At 35.3% G+C, this 17671-nt stretch overlaps 1 protein-coding gene across 8 annotated transcripts in view; it reads left to right on the top strand.

Moving 5' to 3' along the window:
* The window catches only part of RALGAPA1 (Ral GTPase activating protein catalytic subunit alpha 1), a 132502-nt gene that overhangs the window by 94808 nt on the left and 20023 nt on the right, over window positions 1-17671 (top strand). For all 8 annotated transcript variants that reach the window (XM_050975868.1, XM_050975865.1, XM_050975863.1 and 5 more), the window contains 2 exons: window positions 1496-1654; window positions 3558-3685. In XM_050975868.1, the coding sequence (XP_050831825.1) occupies window positions 1496-1654; window positions 3558-3685 (287 nt within the window). The remainder of the gene's footprint in view (window positions 1-1495; window positions 1655-3557; window positions 3686-17671) is intronic.

Raw genomic sequence — 17671 nt, 5'->3', positions numbered from 1 at the left:
ACAGCTGGCATCAAAGGCACCACAGCCATTTTAGAGTAGGTGCATGCACAGTCTGGTCCAGACAAAACAAATTACTTGTTGAGCATGAAAGAAGAGATAGGGTATTGAAGCCACCTGTCCTTCACCCAATCCAACACTGAAGAAAATCCTTTTTCGTTATAGAAATACTACCCTGTTCTTCAGTCTGAAACCATTTAAAGCTAACAGAGAAGAGCAGAGACAGCTTTTTGTCTTTTTTTTTTGACCTTTTTTTTGCCTTTTTTTTTTTTTTTTTTTTTGAGTCTGCTACTGAAAACTGATAAGACAAAAGTAACATTCCAGGAGGTTTTATAAAATTAAGAAGTGAATAATTACAATTAAATTTCTCTGAAGACTTCATGTGTTTTGCTTTTATTTAGTGCTATGGCAAATTGTTGCTTTTTTATACAGAATAGCTTCTGGTACATGGTCAGAGTGGTATTTGGATGTTATGTGTTAAACAGTGCAGTCCTTTGAATAACATCAAGGTGATTGTTTGACAAGTTCCACCTACCTAAAGCTGTGGAAACAAGCTGAGAATGGGGGTGAAGAGAATTGTCAATAACTGGTGATGCACTAGGAGATAAAAAAGATATTCCAGTTTGAATTTTCAGAAATAACTCTTACTGGAAAGAGTCTCACATTTAATAATCTGAATGTATTTGATCAGTATACATAAAGCCTCTCTACATGATGTGAACATTTGGTACCAGAAGATAATGTTTATCAGAAGGAGTGTTTTGGTTCTTCAATCAGATAATTCCAGAGTGTTCAAGGAATTCCTTAATCTGGTTATATGATTACATCTGAGGATACAGCATGGATTTTGAGGAACCCATTCAGACATTCTGAGCCAGGTCAAGAACCATTTCATAGTTTGTAGGGGAGCAGGGTGTTATTTTTACAAAGGTGGCCTGGTTTCATGGAAAATGAGCATTTATCTTAGTTATTCTGGGAGCTCTGAAGATTGCAGTAGCTATTCTCCTTTAAAAGCTTTTTGGTTGTAGTAGGCAGTTTGGAATTTGGCTAGAATGATGGGGTTAACTTCTTAGATATGTAACTTTTAAACACATCTCCATTCATATACTGTAGAAGTTCATACAGAATTTAGTCATTTTCTCCCGATCAGTGATGGCAATCTTGAACACATTTTAGTAAATCAGGTTGAACTGCTCTGCATTCTTGAGAAAATATCAACAAAATTTTAGCGTCCAGTAGGTAACAGATATTCATATATATGTTAATTTAAATAGAAATTAACACCAGTGTATAGAAATTTATAGCACAAACCAGTCCTGTCAACTAATACACTGAAATTGTAAAATAACTGTTGTGTAATTTGGTTATTTTACTAATTTTGCTTTACTTTTTTTTAGTGGGTTTGTCTTTTTAAATATGTACATTTAATATAGCTGTATGGCTATAGAATATTAATTAAGAATGTTAAACTGATGACATTTTATCCCTTATTTTTCAGCTAAGACATTTAGGAAATGATGAAGTACACATTGTCTGGTCAGAACATACTCGAGATTATAGAAGAGGAATAATTCCAACAGAATTTGGTGATGTTCTTATAGTTATCTATCCCATGAAAAACCATATGTTCAGTATCCAGATCATGAAAAAGCCTGAGGTAAGGGTTTGTTTTCTTTTGTGTTTCCTTCACGTGTTCAACATGAACTGAGTTTTGTTTAGAATCTGAGGTTTTGGTATAATAGATTGATCCAACAAGGTGATGTCTTAACCATGGACAGTTGCAGTGGTGGTAGGAGAGAAAAGGGAGAGCTCAGTGAGTACAGTGCATGGTAAAATAAGTAATTTTGAAATTGCAAAGGCCTGATGCTGTAAAGCTTATCTGCTAGCAACATAATTTGGAAACAAAACTAGAATATTCTGTGTAGTAATTAAAATATTATAGTAAATATATATAATATATACATAACCGAGGTAGCTGAATAATGGCTGGTTCCAACTTCCTTCATCCATGTCATATTCCCCTTTTTTCCTCTCAAAACTATTTTTTACTTTCTTCTTATCTCCGCACAAGAATTTGGAGATTAATTCAGTAAAGCAAGGCCACTCAGCCCTTAGGCATAAGGACACACATTCTTTCTAATGACTGTTCTTCAAATGTCAGTGCCGGCCCTGTTCTTAAAGCAGTGGTTTAGGGTTGTGAACACTAAACTGACTGAGTAAAAGTAGATATGAGTATTTGTACTACCCAACTTCTGTGTGTGATGTCACTTGCCATGAATTTCTCTACTTTATGAAAATTATTATTACAAGCACTCATATTAATAAATAAGCTATGGCAGAAATAGGATTACCTCACGAGGATTTCCTCTATCTACTGATAGGCATGAAATAATAATCAGTCTTGTTACTGTTGGATTACTTATATTGTTAACTAATAAGTATATTCTTTCTTTTACTATTTTAAATACAAATAGTTGTAATATTGGGATCATGCAGGTTAAGAAGGAAAAGGATACTGCTGAAAACAGGGATTGTTATGAGTCCAAAAAGAAATACTTGTATGTGAAAAAAGTGCCTTCTATCAGATTTCAGTTTCTCAAAACTACAGTAAATTACTAATGGCAAAGATAACACAGGGATCTAAAATTCTTTTGCAGCATTTGTTTCCTTTTAGCAGGAAGAATATTTAGTGTACACTCTGCTCCCTTTGCTGAGCTGATGCACAAATTTTGCTGCTTTTCTCGTGCTTTATGTCAGCAGCTTCAGAACTTTATTCACTTGTAAGAAATGAAGATACTTACTACTGAATGTTTGGTTTGGTTTGGTTTGTTTTAATTGCAAAATGATTATGGATTAGAGACATATGTAATGCCAAAACATGAGATCTATCTGTTCTGTACACCTTTTGGGGGTTAGCTATTCTAAATATTAAGGTTTTCCACTGATCTCACAAATAAGGTTTTACAATTAGGCTCCAAAGAGACGAAACTTGCACCACAGATTTCTTCTGTAAAGGGTTTACAGTGCTTTTGTTCAGTTTATAAAGAAAGGAAGAAGAACAGAAGGGAAAAAAAATAGAAGGTGAGGGTCAATACACCAGTAACTGTATGACACTTTCACCCTGGGTTGGTCCTTATAGACATGTTAATAACTAGAGTCATGATAAAAAATATTTTAGAATTTGAACAGTTGTTTCTTTTGCTTCTTACCATTTATAATATTATCATCTAGCCTATCAACCTCATAAACATTATATGCATGACTGTTCCTAGGATTTTTGCAGCAAATGTTGGAAATGATCTTTGATGAGACATTCAGATAGTTACTTAATTTTTTTCAAATGCTGTGTTATCTGTTGCCAAGGATATCAAGCAGTTATATGGCTGTATATTTCCACAAGAGAAAAGGTCTGACTTGCAACACAATAACTGGTTTGATTATCTAGCAATGAGGAGGGAAAAAGACATATATTTGAGTGCTCTATTGTTAATGTTGATTGCTAATTGTTATAGCTACAATCTTGTCTTGCTTTATGTTGAACTTCTTAATTTTTTATTCAGGTTCCATTTTTTGGTCCACTCTTTGATGGTGCTATTGTGAATGGAAAAATTCTGCCTATTATGGTTCGTGCAACAGCTATAAATGCAAGCCGTGCATTGAAATCATTAATCCCATTATACCAAAACTTGTATCCTTTCACTCAAATGGTTTCCAAGGCATATACATTCCCTTGCAGTTCTACAGATGTGATATTCATGGGGCCTTTTCTTTTTTCCAGATTAATATAGGGAACATTTTTTTTTTTTAATAGTGATGTTTGCTTTAGGGAACTGAAACCCATAGAAGAGCATTCAGATGAAGACCAGCTTTTTAAAATTAAATAAATAATAGATTAAGTGTTGAAAATTGCCTGTTTCTAGTGTTTCGAAGCATGGACTTGTTGTTTTTTGTTAACAAAATTATTTTAATGACCATTTTGCAAATAGTCTTTCTAAAATAGCAATATCATTATGTTAATAATCTTTCTTCCCTGAAGATATTAAGTATTTATCCAGTATTAGTGTGACTTAGTTTTAATTTCTAGTTCAAAGAATGCTGCTTTCCTTCAATCTGAGAGGTTTATGAAACTTCTATCATACAGATTTTGTTATTCAGCTCAGAACACAAAGTTGATGTCAAAATCATGTTAGTATATTTGGAAATGTGTCAGAAAAGGCTGTCTCTTTTCTGGTTTTGTGGTTGGAACTGACATTGTATGTTTTGGAGGAAGTGCTCTTGGAAGAATAGATTTATCAACCATAAGTTAAAAAACATAAGGTAAGTCAGTCACTTATATGCCTTTTCCTCACTTTAGATTGAGTTCTGTTAGTTAAATCAACAAGTTAAAATCAACCTGTTAGTTAAATCATCAAGAAATTTCTGAATTCCATAAACTAAAAGATAAGTTTTAATTTTGATCCAAAAGACTTCTAACGAAGCTGTAACTACTAGTTCTTGTCATGTGATAGGTTGTTACTAAAATACTATTTTTTCTGTGGCTGAGTGTCAATACTTGCAGAGTTTTGGATTAGATACGATGAAATGGATTTACAGATGAATGATGGATGTGTTTAATGTGATCACATTAAGTGATGTTTGTGCCATTTCTGTAGATGACACATGTTGATTCATTGTGTTTTCATGTTTGGAAAGGTCCGATCTTTCTGTCATTACTCAAGTAGCTTAGTCAAAGAATTCAAAATGTATTATCATTATCATCATCAGCCATCAAAAGTGATGGTTTAAAGCATTATATTGATGTACAGCGATGAGCAATTGGAAAACAATTTACTTGGAGATAGTAAACTTCCAGTACCAAAACCCCCCACAGTCTTGTATGTTTAAACATCTTAGAATATGAAAGGTCTATTAAATTCCTTGGACATAGCTTGCCAGCTCAATGTCTAGGAATTGGCCAGTTCCATGGAGTTGTGCAATGTATTTTTAATTCAGTTCTCCAAATTGTACTTTTTAATATGCATCAAAACACAGCCTGTCATTTATGACAAAATGTGGCCTCCATTAAAATGCTGATTATATGTCCCCTGGTAAGGTTAGCTTGGTAAGTGGAAAGCATTACATGTATTTGATTTTAGATAGCATTGGCTGGTGGGTTTCATGTCATCACTTGGGAAGCTTATGAGGTACCAGTTGACTGGACACTGATATTAAAGGGTAGCTTTGTTAAGTCATCAGTGGAATTCTTTTTCCTTCTGGCTTGGAATATCTTATTTTTATTGTTCAGTATAATGTAACTTAAAAACTAAAATGGGGTTGTGGGAAGTTTTTTTAAACCTGTTTGAGTGGTGTGAAATTAGAAAAAAAAACTGTACAAACTTTCCTGGCTTGAATTAGGCTCTGATGGAGTCAGTTGTGTCAGTAGAGAACAGCAAAAAAATGCTAAACTTCAAAGTCCGGCTTAAGTCTCAGTGGTATAAAAACCTCTTGATTAAAAATCAATGGACATGCTCTTGGTGTTCAACCCATGGCCAGACTTGAGGTCAAGAAGGAATTTTCTTCATACAAGAATGGCTAAGAGTGGTGGATGTTTCCTGTAACATGGACATGGTCTGTTATCTAAGAACATTTGAAAGTTGAATCTAATTACGTTCCTGTGATAGCAGGGAGTTGAAGACGTCAAGGACTGTCTTTATTGTCTCCTGCTTTTTTTCTTCTGGGATGTTTTAGCTGTGGCTTCAGCAGTTCACTTCTGGCTTTTGAGTTTGTAGTGGACTAAAGGGTTTTGGGAACAGGTGTATTTTATGGTCTGTGGTTAAATAGCTTTTCTGGAGACACTACTGGAATTAATATCTTTTGTGAAAGACAGAGAGGATTCACTAATCAAGGTGGCCTTTCCTTGTGTTGGAATATTGCTGGAGCAAAGAAAAAGAGGGCTCAGAGTGGTGAAAACAATACATTTGAAGAGGGAGGAAAAAGGGAACAAAAGTGCTTTTTTTTGGAAAGTACACGAAATGGAAAAGTGAATCTGATGATCAAGGATTTGCACAAGTCCAGGACCATAACAGTGTCAGTGAAAGAGAATCCTGAAGTGATGTTCTTGAAACTGATCTTCATTTACTTACTTATGAATCTCTAATATACTGAGCAGTTAGTTTTTTAGGAATGTGGATGATGATTAATTGAAGCACCCTGGTCCTAGCCCGGTCAGTCGGCCTGTGGCTTCTCCGAGAACTGGCCCCAGCTGCAGTGGTGTTCACAGGGGTCCCAGGATGAGGGAAGAGACAAGAATGTTGACTCCATGTTTAAGAAGGCTTGATTTATTATTTTATGATATGTATTATATAAAAACTATACCAAAAGAATAGAAGAAAGGATTTCATCAGAATGCTTGAACAGAAAAAGAAAGGAATGATAACAAAATCCTGTGACTGACCAAGACAGTCCAAGACAGCTGGACTGTGATTGGCCATTAATTAGAAACAACCACATGGGACCAATCACAGATCCACCTGGTGCATTCCACTGCAGCAGATAAGAATTGTTTACATTTTGTTCCTGAGGCCTCTCAGCTTCTCAGGAGAAAAAGGAAAGGATTTTTCATGAAACATGTCTGTGACACCCAGCGACTTTGACAAGAGAGACCGCTTGATCTAGTTGCTCGGAAAAGTAACTTTAATGTAATGGTAAAACAACAAACTAAACAGCATGCACCATACAAGGCAGGAACTAGAAAAAGCCAGCATCCACGGTCTGCAGGGATATTTATACATTTCTGAAAGGGGCGGGGTTAAGGTGGGGTCTAAGCAGAGGATCCAACAGGAAAGGGTGATTTGGAATATTACAATCAGTGCAGCAAAAACTACCCATGGCAATACAGAGAATGTGGACCTTTCTGGCAACAATTTGAATAACAGAACTGGAGAATCGTGGGTAGGAGCTCCTGCTTAACTTACAGAGGGTTCTCCCATGGCTTCAGATTGAAGATCCCTTCATTATTCAAACTTACCCCAACAGTTAATAAATACCCAGTTGAATGTGGATGTCAAGGGCATAAGAGTACTTGAGACTTGTCAAAGAAAACAGATGTCAGGCACTACATTTCTGTATTAGCCCTTCTTTTTACAGTAGTAGACCAGCAGAAATAGTGAATTTCAAAGCCAGCATGAGTGTACGGATGTCTCTCTGCCTGCAGGTGTGTGCTTTGTTTTCTGGTACTGTGTAATACTTGGTGAGCACTTTTGGACTTAGTCGGGAGTTAATGATATATATGTAGGCCTGTGCTTATCCATTTTTGAAGAATATTTATAATATCACATTGTAGATCTTGTGGTGGTGGGTCACTGTAAACTCTTAATTAAACTGTGTTGATTTGCTTGTGTATGGGATCGGAAAAAATTGGCACTGAGTTTGGCCCTCCTACTTCCAAGGAGAGTTTATCTACCCTCTGAGACAGTGCATTTTCTAAGTGCAGACCTGACTGAAAAAATCAGCTGTCATTTGCAATCAGCAGGGATATTCAGTCCTCTTCACATAACCTGATTGCAACTTTTTCCTTAATGCGCTGGTCTGTTAATCACAGTGTGCCAATGGTAGTATGTGAATGCTGTAATAATGGTTGCATGGATACCAGAAATTCTGGTCATCTCCCTCTTAGAGTCTTCTCCAACTCTGAGTGTGTGCTGTATGGTCTGAAGTAGCTTTCTGAGGCTGACATATTCTGTCAATCACCTTCCTCTTTCTGATGTTATTTTGACATTTCTGATAGGATACTTAGATAGCAGAACGCTTCAAAGATTTGATTTGCTTAATGATTTGTAAAGGTTTTATCTGCTGTACTTCTTTCTTTGCTCAGAATACTATATGTTTCCATATTGTCACGTTCTAAGATTAAAAATTTACTAAATTTATCAGCAAACATTAGTCATGCATGGCAGGTATCCTGCTTTTTTTGATTCTTGACACACTCCTTGCTGCAGCTGTGTGAAGAGAATATTGCTGTTTTGGGTGGAGTTTTTGCAGTGGTGTGTGGAATTTGCTTCAGTTTCTCCTCCAAGGATTCTCTGGTCCCCCAATAATTTTTGGTAGCCTGGCTCTCTTGTATCTGTACCCCCTCAGGAACAGGTGGCATACATGCATGTAGAAGCAGGTGACAAACACAAAATACTCCTGGTGTCTAGCTAATGAAGCAGCAGTCCCCCCTGCTCTGTCTCATAGCTGATGTGTGTCTTCTCCTCATTGCATTTGCCTTTCTCTTAAGAAGAGCAAATGCTTATCTCCTGAGTATGCTCAAGCTGCACAAATGCTGGGAAAACTTGTAAAACTCATAAATGAAGGTGTAATAATGGGACTAAATGTTGAGAACAATCATTTTCACTATGATGTAGAATAAGAAGGATAATATTTAGGGATTGTTAAATACACTTTATTTAGAGAATTGCATTGAAATTCTTGATATGAAGAGTTTTATTCATGGCTCATGTCTCAGACCAAGCACTTTGTCACATTCTGACTTCAGAATCAACCATGTGTGGGAAATGAATCAATGCTAAGTATTTGGAACAATAGAAATTGTGGCTTCATATAAAATTTTATTCGAACTTCCTGAATAAACAGCAGATGCCACGAGGTGCACCTTGGCATAGTAGACACCTTCATGATCCAACTTTTTGCAATTATTGCAACAAAGCAGGGCAGATACTAGAAGCCTTGTGAGAGTGAAATTGCAATTGTGAAAAAAAAATTACTGTCACTTTTTTTATTGTACACAAATTCTGAAGTGTTGACAATTATTCCAAACTTCAGATAATGCTATTCAGACACTCTGTGTCTTACATAGTATTCCCCTGTAATAGATGCTACCTAAGACACACAGTAAGAAGCTAAACACACAGTAAGAAATCCTCCTTAACGTCATTTAAATCTGAAATTTATAGATATTTTAGAATACCTGGAATATGCATGACTGTTTTATCCTTAATCATCATAGCATAATTTTTACTTTTTTCTAGTCATATGCAAAGTCTTTGACCTAGTACCAAGAACTGGCATTTCTTTTTGGAGATTTTTTTTGGTCACATGAAACCAATTCATTTAAATAGCAAAAAATAGTGCTGTTTTAATTATTCCATCTAAAAAAATATTATAGAGTAAATCTTAATCTGAATGAGTGGATAAATTAATCTTTATTATCACACCTGAAAATTTTTCATCCTCCTAACTTTCTTGATATTGTAGGACCAGTCAGTTGGTACTTGAAGTATTGTTGCTAATCTTTTGACAGTTGTCTTCTAGAGAAAGGGAAGATATTAACCCCATATGGTGTCTGACAAGACAGTAACTTACTTATGAACAAAGTAATGTTTATGAGTGGTTTGTTAAAAGTTTGCCCTGTATTAGGAGCTGATTACTCAGAAAAAGCTTTTTTTCTTGAGGTGATATTTAACTGCCCCAAGAAAGGGTTTTAGTAGAACTGGTAGTGTTGTTTGTTGTTCCTGCTTGCCCATCTCCTGCCTCAAGATAGAATTGCAGGCCCTGGAAAAGTGAAGAAAGGGTTTTTATTAAGGACATACAGTGAGCAAAGGGTATTCTTCAGACTTCTGGCTACATTTGTTTCACTTAATTTCAGAATATTTGTTGTATTTGAATTTTCAAACTGTAACTTTAAAAGATATTGAAGATTTCCCACTTGCACAGAAACTTAAAAGTTAAAACTAGACAGCACTGATTTTGGCAGTGCCAGTTTCCCTTCCTCCAGGAAGTTTTCTATCTTAAAGCTGCATGAGCATCTCCAAGGAAAAAAGGGAATAGAGTGGTACTGCATCAATGACAACTGTGTATCAAATGGGAGAGGTGTAAGGGTTGCTTGCTCTCATAGTTTTGGTGTAGTGAAAGGAATAATACATGAAATTATGAAATTATGATTCCTTCTAATATTTTCTGGTTTAGAATATTTTTCATCTGCCATATGCCAAGAGTCTGGAAAGTTTGCTGTATTTCTGGCAATACATTTTTGATACAGGACAGTTAATAAGATTTTAACATACCTGTTACTCTTTTTTTCTTTCCTATCATCACAGGTGAGAAGATACCAACATTAAAAATAATGCTTGGTACTCTTTTTTTAAAATTACTATATATATTTTATACAAATAATTACAAATTTCAGAATTTCAGTGGATATTTACTCCATCCCTGATGACTACTGTTGTAGCCTAATCTGATATGATTTCAAATAAGAGACATGGAAGAGTTCATCATATGACTCCTGCTGTTTTTTTCCAGAAGAAAATACAGTTATTTATGAAATCTACTTTACTCTTTAGCAGTGAAAATTGTTTTCCTAGTTCAAGCAAGACTCATAAGGTACAGAATATGATGTTTGGACTTTCCTGTACTTTGAATTGCTCTGGGTGTTCTCACAGATCCTAGTTCTGCTGACAACTTATTTGATATTTTAATAATTATAAATGTGATTGATTGATTGATTGATTGATTGATTGATTGATTGATTGAATGCCTGCATACAATGATGTAACATGAAAAACTGAAGATTTCCAAGATGTGTAGAAGTATATCATGGACTGTTCAGGTATTTTGGTTTTAAGGAATCATGTAACAGTTTCTCTACACATTATAAGAACCTAAATATAAGACGAAAGTCTTATATCTCTATATATCGCTATAGAGTTTTGTGTGTGTGTGTCTCCTGGTAGGTATGCACTGACTGTAATAGCTGTATCTTTACCTTTACTCTACTTTTCCTCCAAAGTAATACATCAAATTAATGTATTTTCCTGTGATTTCACAAGTATTTTTGAACAAAAAGAGGCTGTTGTAAGGAAAATTACTGGGAAAATACCAGAAAGATGTAATACTAGATTACTTGTATGGCCATGAATGGCTAAAGCACTCAGAATGACAAACCACTAATGCCAAAAAACCAAAATGCACAGTACTTAAATAACTGCTGCATTTAAGAATGTTCATGTTCCAGATTAATGTTTTAATATGTTATACAGAAAATTAGTACAGTTTGAAATGTCTTATGTAAAGGAATTGGCACAATGCCAGTGCAGTGTAATAAAATAATCTAAAATAACTTCTGTATGAATAACATCATGTTGAAGTTTGCCCAATTAAAAAAAAAAAAAAAAAAAAAAAAAGGCTAAATGAAAAAAGAGCTAAGATTCCAAAGCATAAATTGTGCTATTTATGTTCGTTAAGTATGGTTTGAAATCCTGTCTCAGGGACGTCTTGCCTAACTATATATCTCATGCTGCTCAGTAAATGAGAAGAGTATTGATTGGCATGTGCTGCTTAAATCGATCACCTTGACAGCCAGAATTACAGTAATCTGTCAGTATTAATGACTATCTTTCAAGCCTTGATACCTCTCCTTTGCTTGTCTCATCTTGCCTCAGTTCTGTTTGAAGTGCATTTTCTTGAAACCTCTGGTTTTGTCAGGATAGGTACTTTTGTAGGGTTTTTTGTCCCCTGAGTCCAATTTATTGGTTTGATCGTGCAATTAGAGTTAAAATGCAGCACCAGGGAGCAAAAGTAGGCAGTGTCCTGAGTAACAATTGGATCTCAGAGGTAGTGCAAGCCTGTTCTCAGCCATCATTTATTAGTTACCTGTTGAAAGAATAGGATTGTTTTGCAATGAATAATTCCAAAGCATCACTTTAAATGCCTTTGATTTTAGCCTCTAGAGACAACTGATTGAGCCAACATTTGTGATAGGCTTTTAAACTCTTGCCTTAGTGTTTGTCATAAAGACACTTCAGATAACTGCTGGCTGAAATACTTGCAGATGTGTGTACCAAGCTGCTGTGTTTGCTACATTTTCATGTAATGAACATAATTTCATGAAATTTCACTTGGTTCTCATGTATTTTTAATGTGAGGAGTAAGTTGAAATGTGACATTGTATTGTTGATCACAACTCCTTGGGTGTGATCATCCAGACAATTCCTGATCCCCCAAGTGGTCCATCCATCAAATCCATGTCTCTCAAATTTAGGAACAAGGATATCAGTGTCAGATGCTTTGCACAGATCCAGGTAGATGACATGAGTTGCTCTTGGGTCATGTACCAGTGCTGTAACACTGTTATAGAAGGCCACCAAATTTGTGCATGATTTGTCCTTAGGACAGCCACACTGGCTGTCTCAAATCATCACCTTATTTACCAGTGTGTCTAAGTATAGTTCCCAGAGGGATCTGCTCCATGACCTTTGCTGGCATTAAAGTGAAACTGCCTGGTGTGAAGCACATGTTGAAGTTTTTAGTACAGGGGTTTAATAGTGCTGTTGTTATCACAAGATATCTACAACATATTTCAGTCAGCAGTACATTTTTTTGCTACTATTTATTAGCTACTCTTCCCTAATAAAGTGCTTGAGACTCTCTTGAAAGTGGTAAAGACACAAAATATCAAGTTAGCAAAACTGATTGACTGTAGCAATGTTGTTTTCTGCTGTTAATTAAGCTTATAAAGACCTGAGTGCTCTGTTGATGTTGTAGACACTTATGGAAGAGACTCAAATCTTTTTGTACTATTTGGAAAAATATATTCTAGATTCTTTTACCTCTACATTCTTTCATAAATATAATTTACCCATCTGAAGGAGAAATATTTGTTCTACTGATTTCTCAGCAAAATATGGGCAGGCATCCTGTTTTAGGATAGAAGGAGGGCAGTGAGCTATCCTGAAAAGCAGTGACCTGCTTTATCAGCCTCTTTATCACCCTTTAGAGCTTCTGAGTCTGGATATGTCAGTACAGATTCCTTGTGGGAAGGGAATTTTTCTTGTCACATATGAAAATATGTTACAACACATTTTTAAGGCAGGAAATTTTTGCATGTTGTTAGCTGAAAGTTAGTAGTGGAATCACTCTTTCATTATAAAATGTGTTTTTAAAGTCTATAAATACCTTTTTAAAAAAATAAATTTTGCAGGGAGAAGGCTACAAGTCCTTAAACTGGAATGAAAAAGATAAACTAATCCAATGTTACGCAGAGTTGATTGCCATGTGTGTAACACAGAGTGACAGGTTTTTTGTTAATACCTACTTAACCTTATTAATTAATTAAACATTTTGGGTAACAAAAGCCCTTTGTTAAAATGTTAAGACTCTTGCCCCCTTAAGGTGTTAAAATTCATATAGATTTCTTTGATAGCTGTTAGAAGTCTGTGAATAAAAGCCTAGAAGATTAAACTATTTTTCCTGACATTCCAGAGATGTAAAGAAATAATTTTAAACTATTTAAGCCCTGGTTTTGCGTTACAAAAACCAGCATTGTGTATTGGTTTTGTCCTTTTCTTTTCATAAATTCACCCTCATAACAGATAAGGAATGTGCAAACAAGTTGCAAGGTTTGTATTTTAAAACACTAAAAACCATGTATATATAAAAATAAGTATGTGGCCTTCCATATGGTTGATTCTGATATTTAAATTGGTAGGAAATGTGGGAGATTCTTTATAACAACGAAAACTGGCAAAACCATAATGGTTTTGAGATAGAGTGATGTTTTGGGGTGAGTTGAATAAGATATTGGCAAACGGTTTCTGCATCGTTCTGCATATGGTAATAAAAACAGTTGGGGCATGCTTTCCAGTGCCAGCAGAGGGATTAGAAGATCTTAGGTACCAAAAAAAAAAAAAAAAAGATTAATAGAAACAAGCACATTGGTTGGCTTCATCCTCCTACAGATCTGTATTTCAGTTACTGAAAAAGGGCTTGTATATACCTGGCAGTATGTGGAAATATCTAGCTAGAGATGGAAGGCACTTCGTGTAAAAATATTCACCGGGGTCAAAATTATAACAAAAAAGATTATAGTTTATTCTGTATGTGCCACGTAGTAGAAAAATGGAATAAGCTAACATAAAGCAAGGATTAAAAGTTAGTGTTACAGTAATTGGAGTTACCATATGGCAATCCGAAGGACATGAGTCCTAATCATAGCCTGGCCAATCAAATTAATCTCAATATACTTTCTAGACATTGAGAAAATAGTTTAATTGCTGATTAGCTGCAGCTGAATAAATCCATGGGTCACAAATACATCTATCTCCTTCTGAATGCTTCTCCTCCCAAACACAGAAGAATGCATGCTATTAGAAAATCATTTAATTTCAGCTTGCTAAACCATAGTTACCATCCATCTGTTCATGCCAATTGTGGAAAAAGGTCAGTTCTCAGCAAAGCCATGCACTTCACAGAAGGTATGTGAAGTGAAATTTCACAGGGGACATGATGGATCCTGATTCCTAGTGATAAACCTTAGGGGCCAGCAGGGTTGGCATATGGTTCAGCATGATATGAAGGCTTGGGTTCCCTGGCTTCACTTCTTTGGCGTGGAACTGATAAAACCTGGCTCTTAAGTATTGTTTCACTGGACACCAATCATGGGCAGCAGGAACTGCCCACTTAACTCTCTGTGGGAAGGAAGCCCAGGCTGTGTTCACAATAGTACCATTGTAGTGCTGCAGACTGCTCTCAACAGCTTGACGGCATTGGGGAGGAGAGCAGTTAGCTACTTTGCTAATTGCTGTTCACAATATTAAAAAAAAGGGAAATAACTGAAAATTCATATTAGTTTTCTTCATTTAAATAGAAGCCTGACTTTGAGTTTTTAAAATCATTCTTAAAATTGACTACTCCAAAGAGGCTTATAAGTAGATTATCTGCTACTGGTACTGCAGCAACCCAAGGTAAAGAGAAAACATTCTCATCAACTATAAAATTTTTAAAGGTAGTTGTAAAGTTCATTAAAGTACAGATTGGAATTAAGGACAGAATTTCTCATTAGAGAAGTTGCCTTTGTTACTAGTAGTGTGGAATGGAAAATTAACACATACCTGTATGTGCAGTCTTTTTACTGGACAGTATTTCATAGTAATATAATTTTTATTTATGTAATTTTGCAGTTTGGAGTGATTTCTTCATGAAAATGCATTTGTTGTTTGTCTCATCAATTAATATGTCTATATATGCAGAAAAGGTATTTAAAGTAGAAATTTAAATACTTGAATGTATGAAAACAGTGAGCTTAAGCATTCATGCTAATACCAGACAGCAGAGAATTAGTTTTGCTTCTGTATTCTTTACATCTATCAGCCTGAATTACTTGAGCTAAAACTGATGTAATGCCGGACGTCAGAATGAGGATGACTCCCTCTCCCAACATCAGGAGTTGGTTTATGGGGTTCCAGTTCCCCTCTGGCCTATAGTATTCCACATTTGTTACAGTCATCGCTTCAGCCCAAACCTTAACATCTTTTGTTGGTATATTTGGTACAACAGCTTTACTAAACTTCAGTGCCATGGCTGGCAGACCTGCACCTCCCCTGCTGCCTCCTGCAAGCCCACAGCTGCCAGGTGACCGCAGGAGCAGCGCTCTGTCACTCCAGAGAGAGCCTAAAGCAGTGGCAGCTGTAATGGGCTTCAAAACAATTAGCACAACGTACCTTATGGATTCATTGATTCCCATCTTGGATGCATTAGTAAGACAAATCCTCCCTGTAAGTTGGAGTGGGAATTCTGCCTGCATATGGGTTTCAGCACTCTTTTCTTCACTATTTTGTTTTCATAGTCTCTTACTGAAACATCCACGAGTGTAGTATTTTGAAATACTGTCATTATTCTTTTAACCACCCGAGCAAAGTTATAGTGCTGAGGTATTCATCCTTCCCATCCTGGTAGCCATTTGATCTGACTTTTTAACTTCCTGCTAAAATGCAGTTCAGGGTTTGTAGAACCATCAATATACTATAAATGGCACCGAAACTGATACTTTCTGCTATATGTTTGTATTAGTATGCTCCTGCTGTATTTCAAACAGATAATTCATTGAATGCCCATTCTTCCTCTTACTGCAGAATAGATTATATTTAAGTCAAGATTAATGGATAGATTCTGATGTTAAAACCCAGTCTCTGAGCCTTTTATTCCCTAGAGGCATATAGTGCATTAGTTTAAGCCAATGTGCTGCTTATCATAGATACTCTGACACTGTCTTCAATGACAGTTTACTGTACTTTGTAGCTGCTTACTCTGGTAATAAAATCACTATATTGTGTTCTTGATAATTACAATATTAAATAGAAACTTAATTGGATTTCTGCACATTTAGATACAGATAGTTCTTAAGTAATTGTCCACTGTAAAATTTCTGATACTAATTTTTTCTCTCATGCAGTGTGCTCTGTCAGAGTCTAAGCTTAATATGTAGTTCAGTCACCTTAGATGAAAAAGTGCTGAAAAGACATCTGCAGTGGGATTTTTTGGTGCAAATGAGTATTTTCATTATAAAGGTTTTCACTTGAACCTTTGTTGGTTTTTGAATCCTTCCATAAGATGTTCCTGTTTGCCAAAGTCCTTAAAATAAAAAAAAACTTCTGGGTTATGCGGGTGAAGAATTTGAAAGTAGTCTTAATTCAGATTTTTTTTTCCCTTAATTTTGAAATTCCAAGAAATCTGAGCATAATTTTTGTCATTTTTGCTGCCTAAGCAGATGAACAGAACTAGAATTAATTCAGTAAAGTAAATTTTTCTGTTATTATCTTTAAAAGAGCCCCAACTTTTTTACATAATTACTTTTTATATAGTTTATATTCTAAACACTATACTGAAATTAAAATTTATTTTAAGTTCAGTTCACTTGCACTTTAATTCTACATATCTTTATAAGCCTTCTGTAAAGGACCTTGGTGCAGAGTGGTTACATTTTTCATTTCATAATTGAGTGTTTTAAGTGGTTAAACGTAGTCCAAATTTTATCCAATTCCAGCTTGTGTTAATGGTGCTCCACTCACACTGCCTTAGCACCTGTTATGGATTTTGAGTCATCTGGCAGCCCGTGGGACTTAGATAAAGAAGTACCAGGTGTCCTGCCTGTCTCTTAATTGAGACGCAATGTAAACAATATAGACTTGGCAATATGGTTATAGAAATGGATTAAAGCCCAGCCTTGTCTGCACTGATGAATCACAGCTTTTTCTTCCTAGAAGATGTTATAAACCACTGATGAATTCAGTGAGCTGTAAGATTTTGTGGAACAGCATAAAAGCAAACAATGCATCAAGGATTTTCCTAGAAGGAGAGTTTTACAGAATGTTAAATGTGTTGAGTTTTTAATGAAAATGTAAGCATCAATTAGAATTTCTTGCAGTAATTTAGCAATTTTGAAACCACCCACACTGTAAAATTAAGATTCTTACATAAATTCAGATAAAGTCAATGCCTTTCAATATGTAGTGTGTTGGTAAACTAGGCAGAAAACAATACCATTTACTTGGAAACATTCAATGGCTGCAACTTTATCTAGCCTACACTTATCTTGCAGACCTTTTAACCATGTAACCATGGAGTAGATATAATATAAATTATCTCCTTTAACTGTAAGATAAGTAATCTTAAATAAAAAATGTCCTCCAAATGGCAAAAAATGCCTGATAACAGGTAATTTATCACAGATTTATTTAACTTTTCAGTAGCATAAAAACTTAAAAAGCAATTTTCGTTGTATTTATTCAAAGGACGATGCAACTATGTTTTGGAAACAAATTGCAATATTTGGAATGAAGTAATTAGTTTGTGTAAATTTATCTATTATATATTCCCTCAATTTCTTCATGAAGAAACGTACCTAAGAAATTGCCTAAAA

Source organism: Serinus canaria, chromosome 5 (genome assembly GCF_022539315.1).
Source record: "Serinus canaria isolate serCan28SL12 chromosome 5, serCan2020, whole genome shotgun sequence".
Lineage (NCBI taxonomy): Eukaryota > Metazoa > Chordata > Aves > Passeriformes > Fringillidae > Serinus > Serinus canaria.
This window is presented reverse-complemented; position numbering and strand designations above follow the sequence as displayed.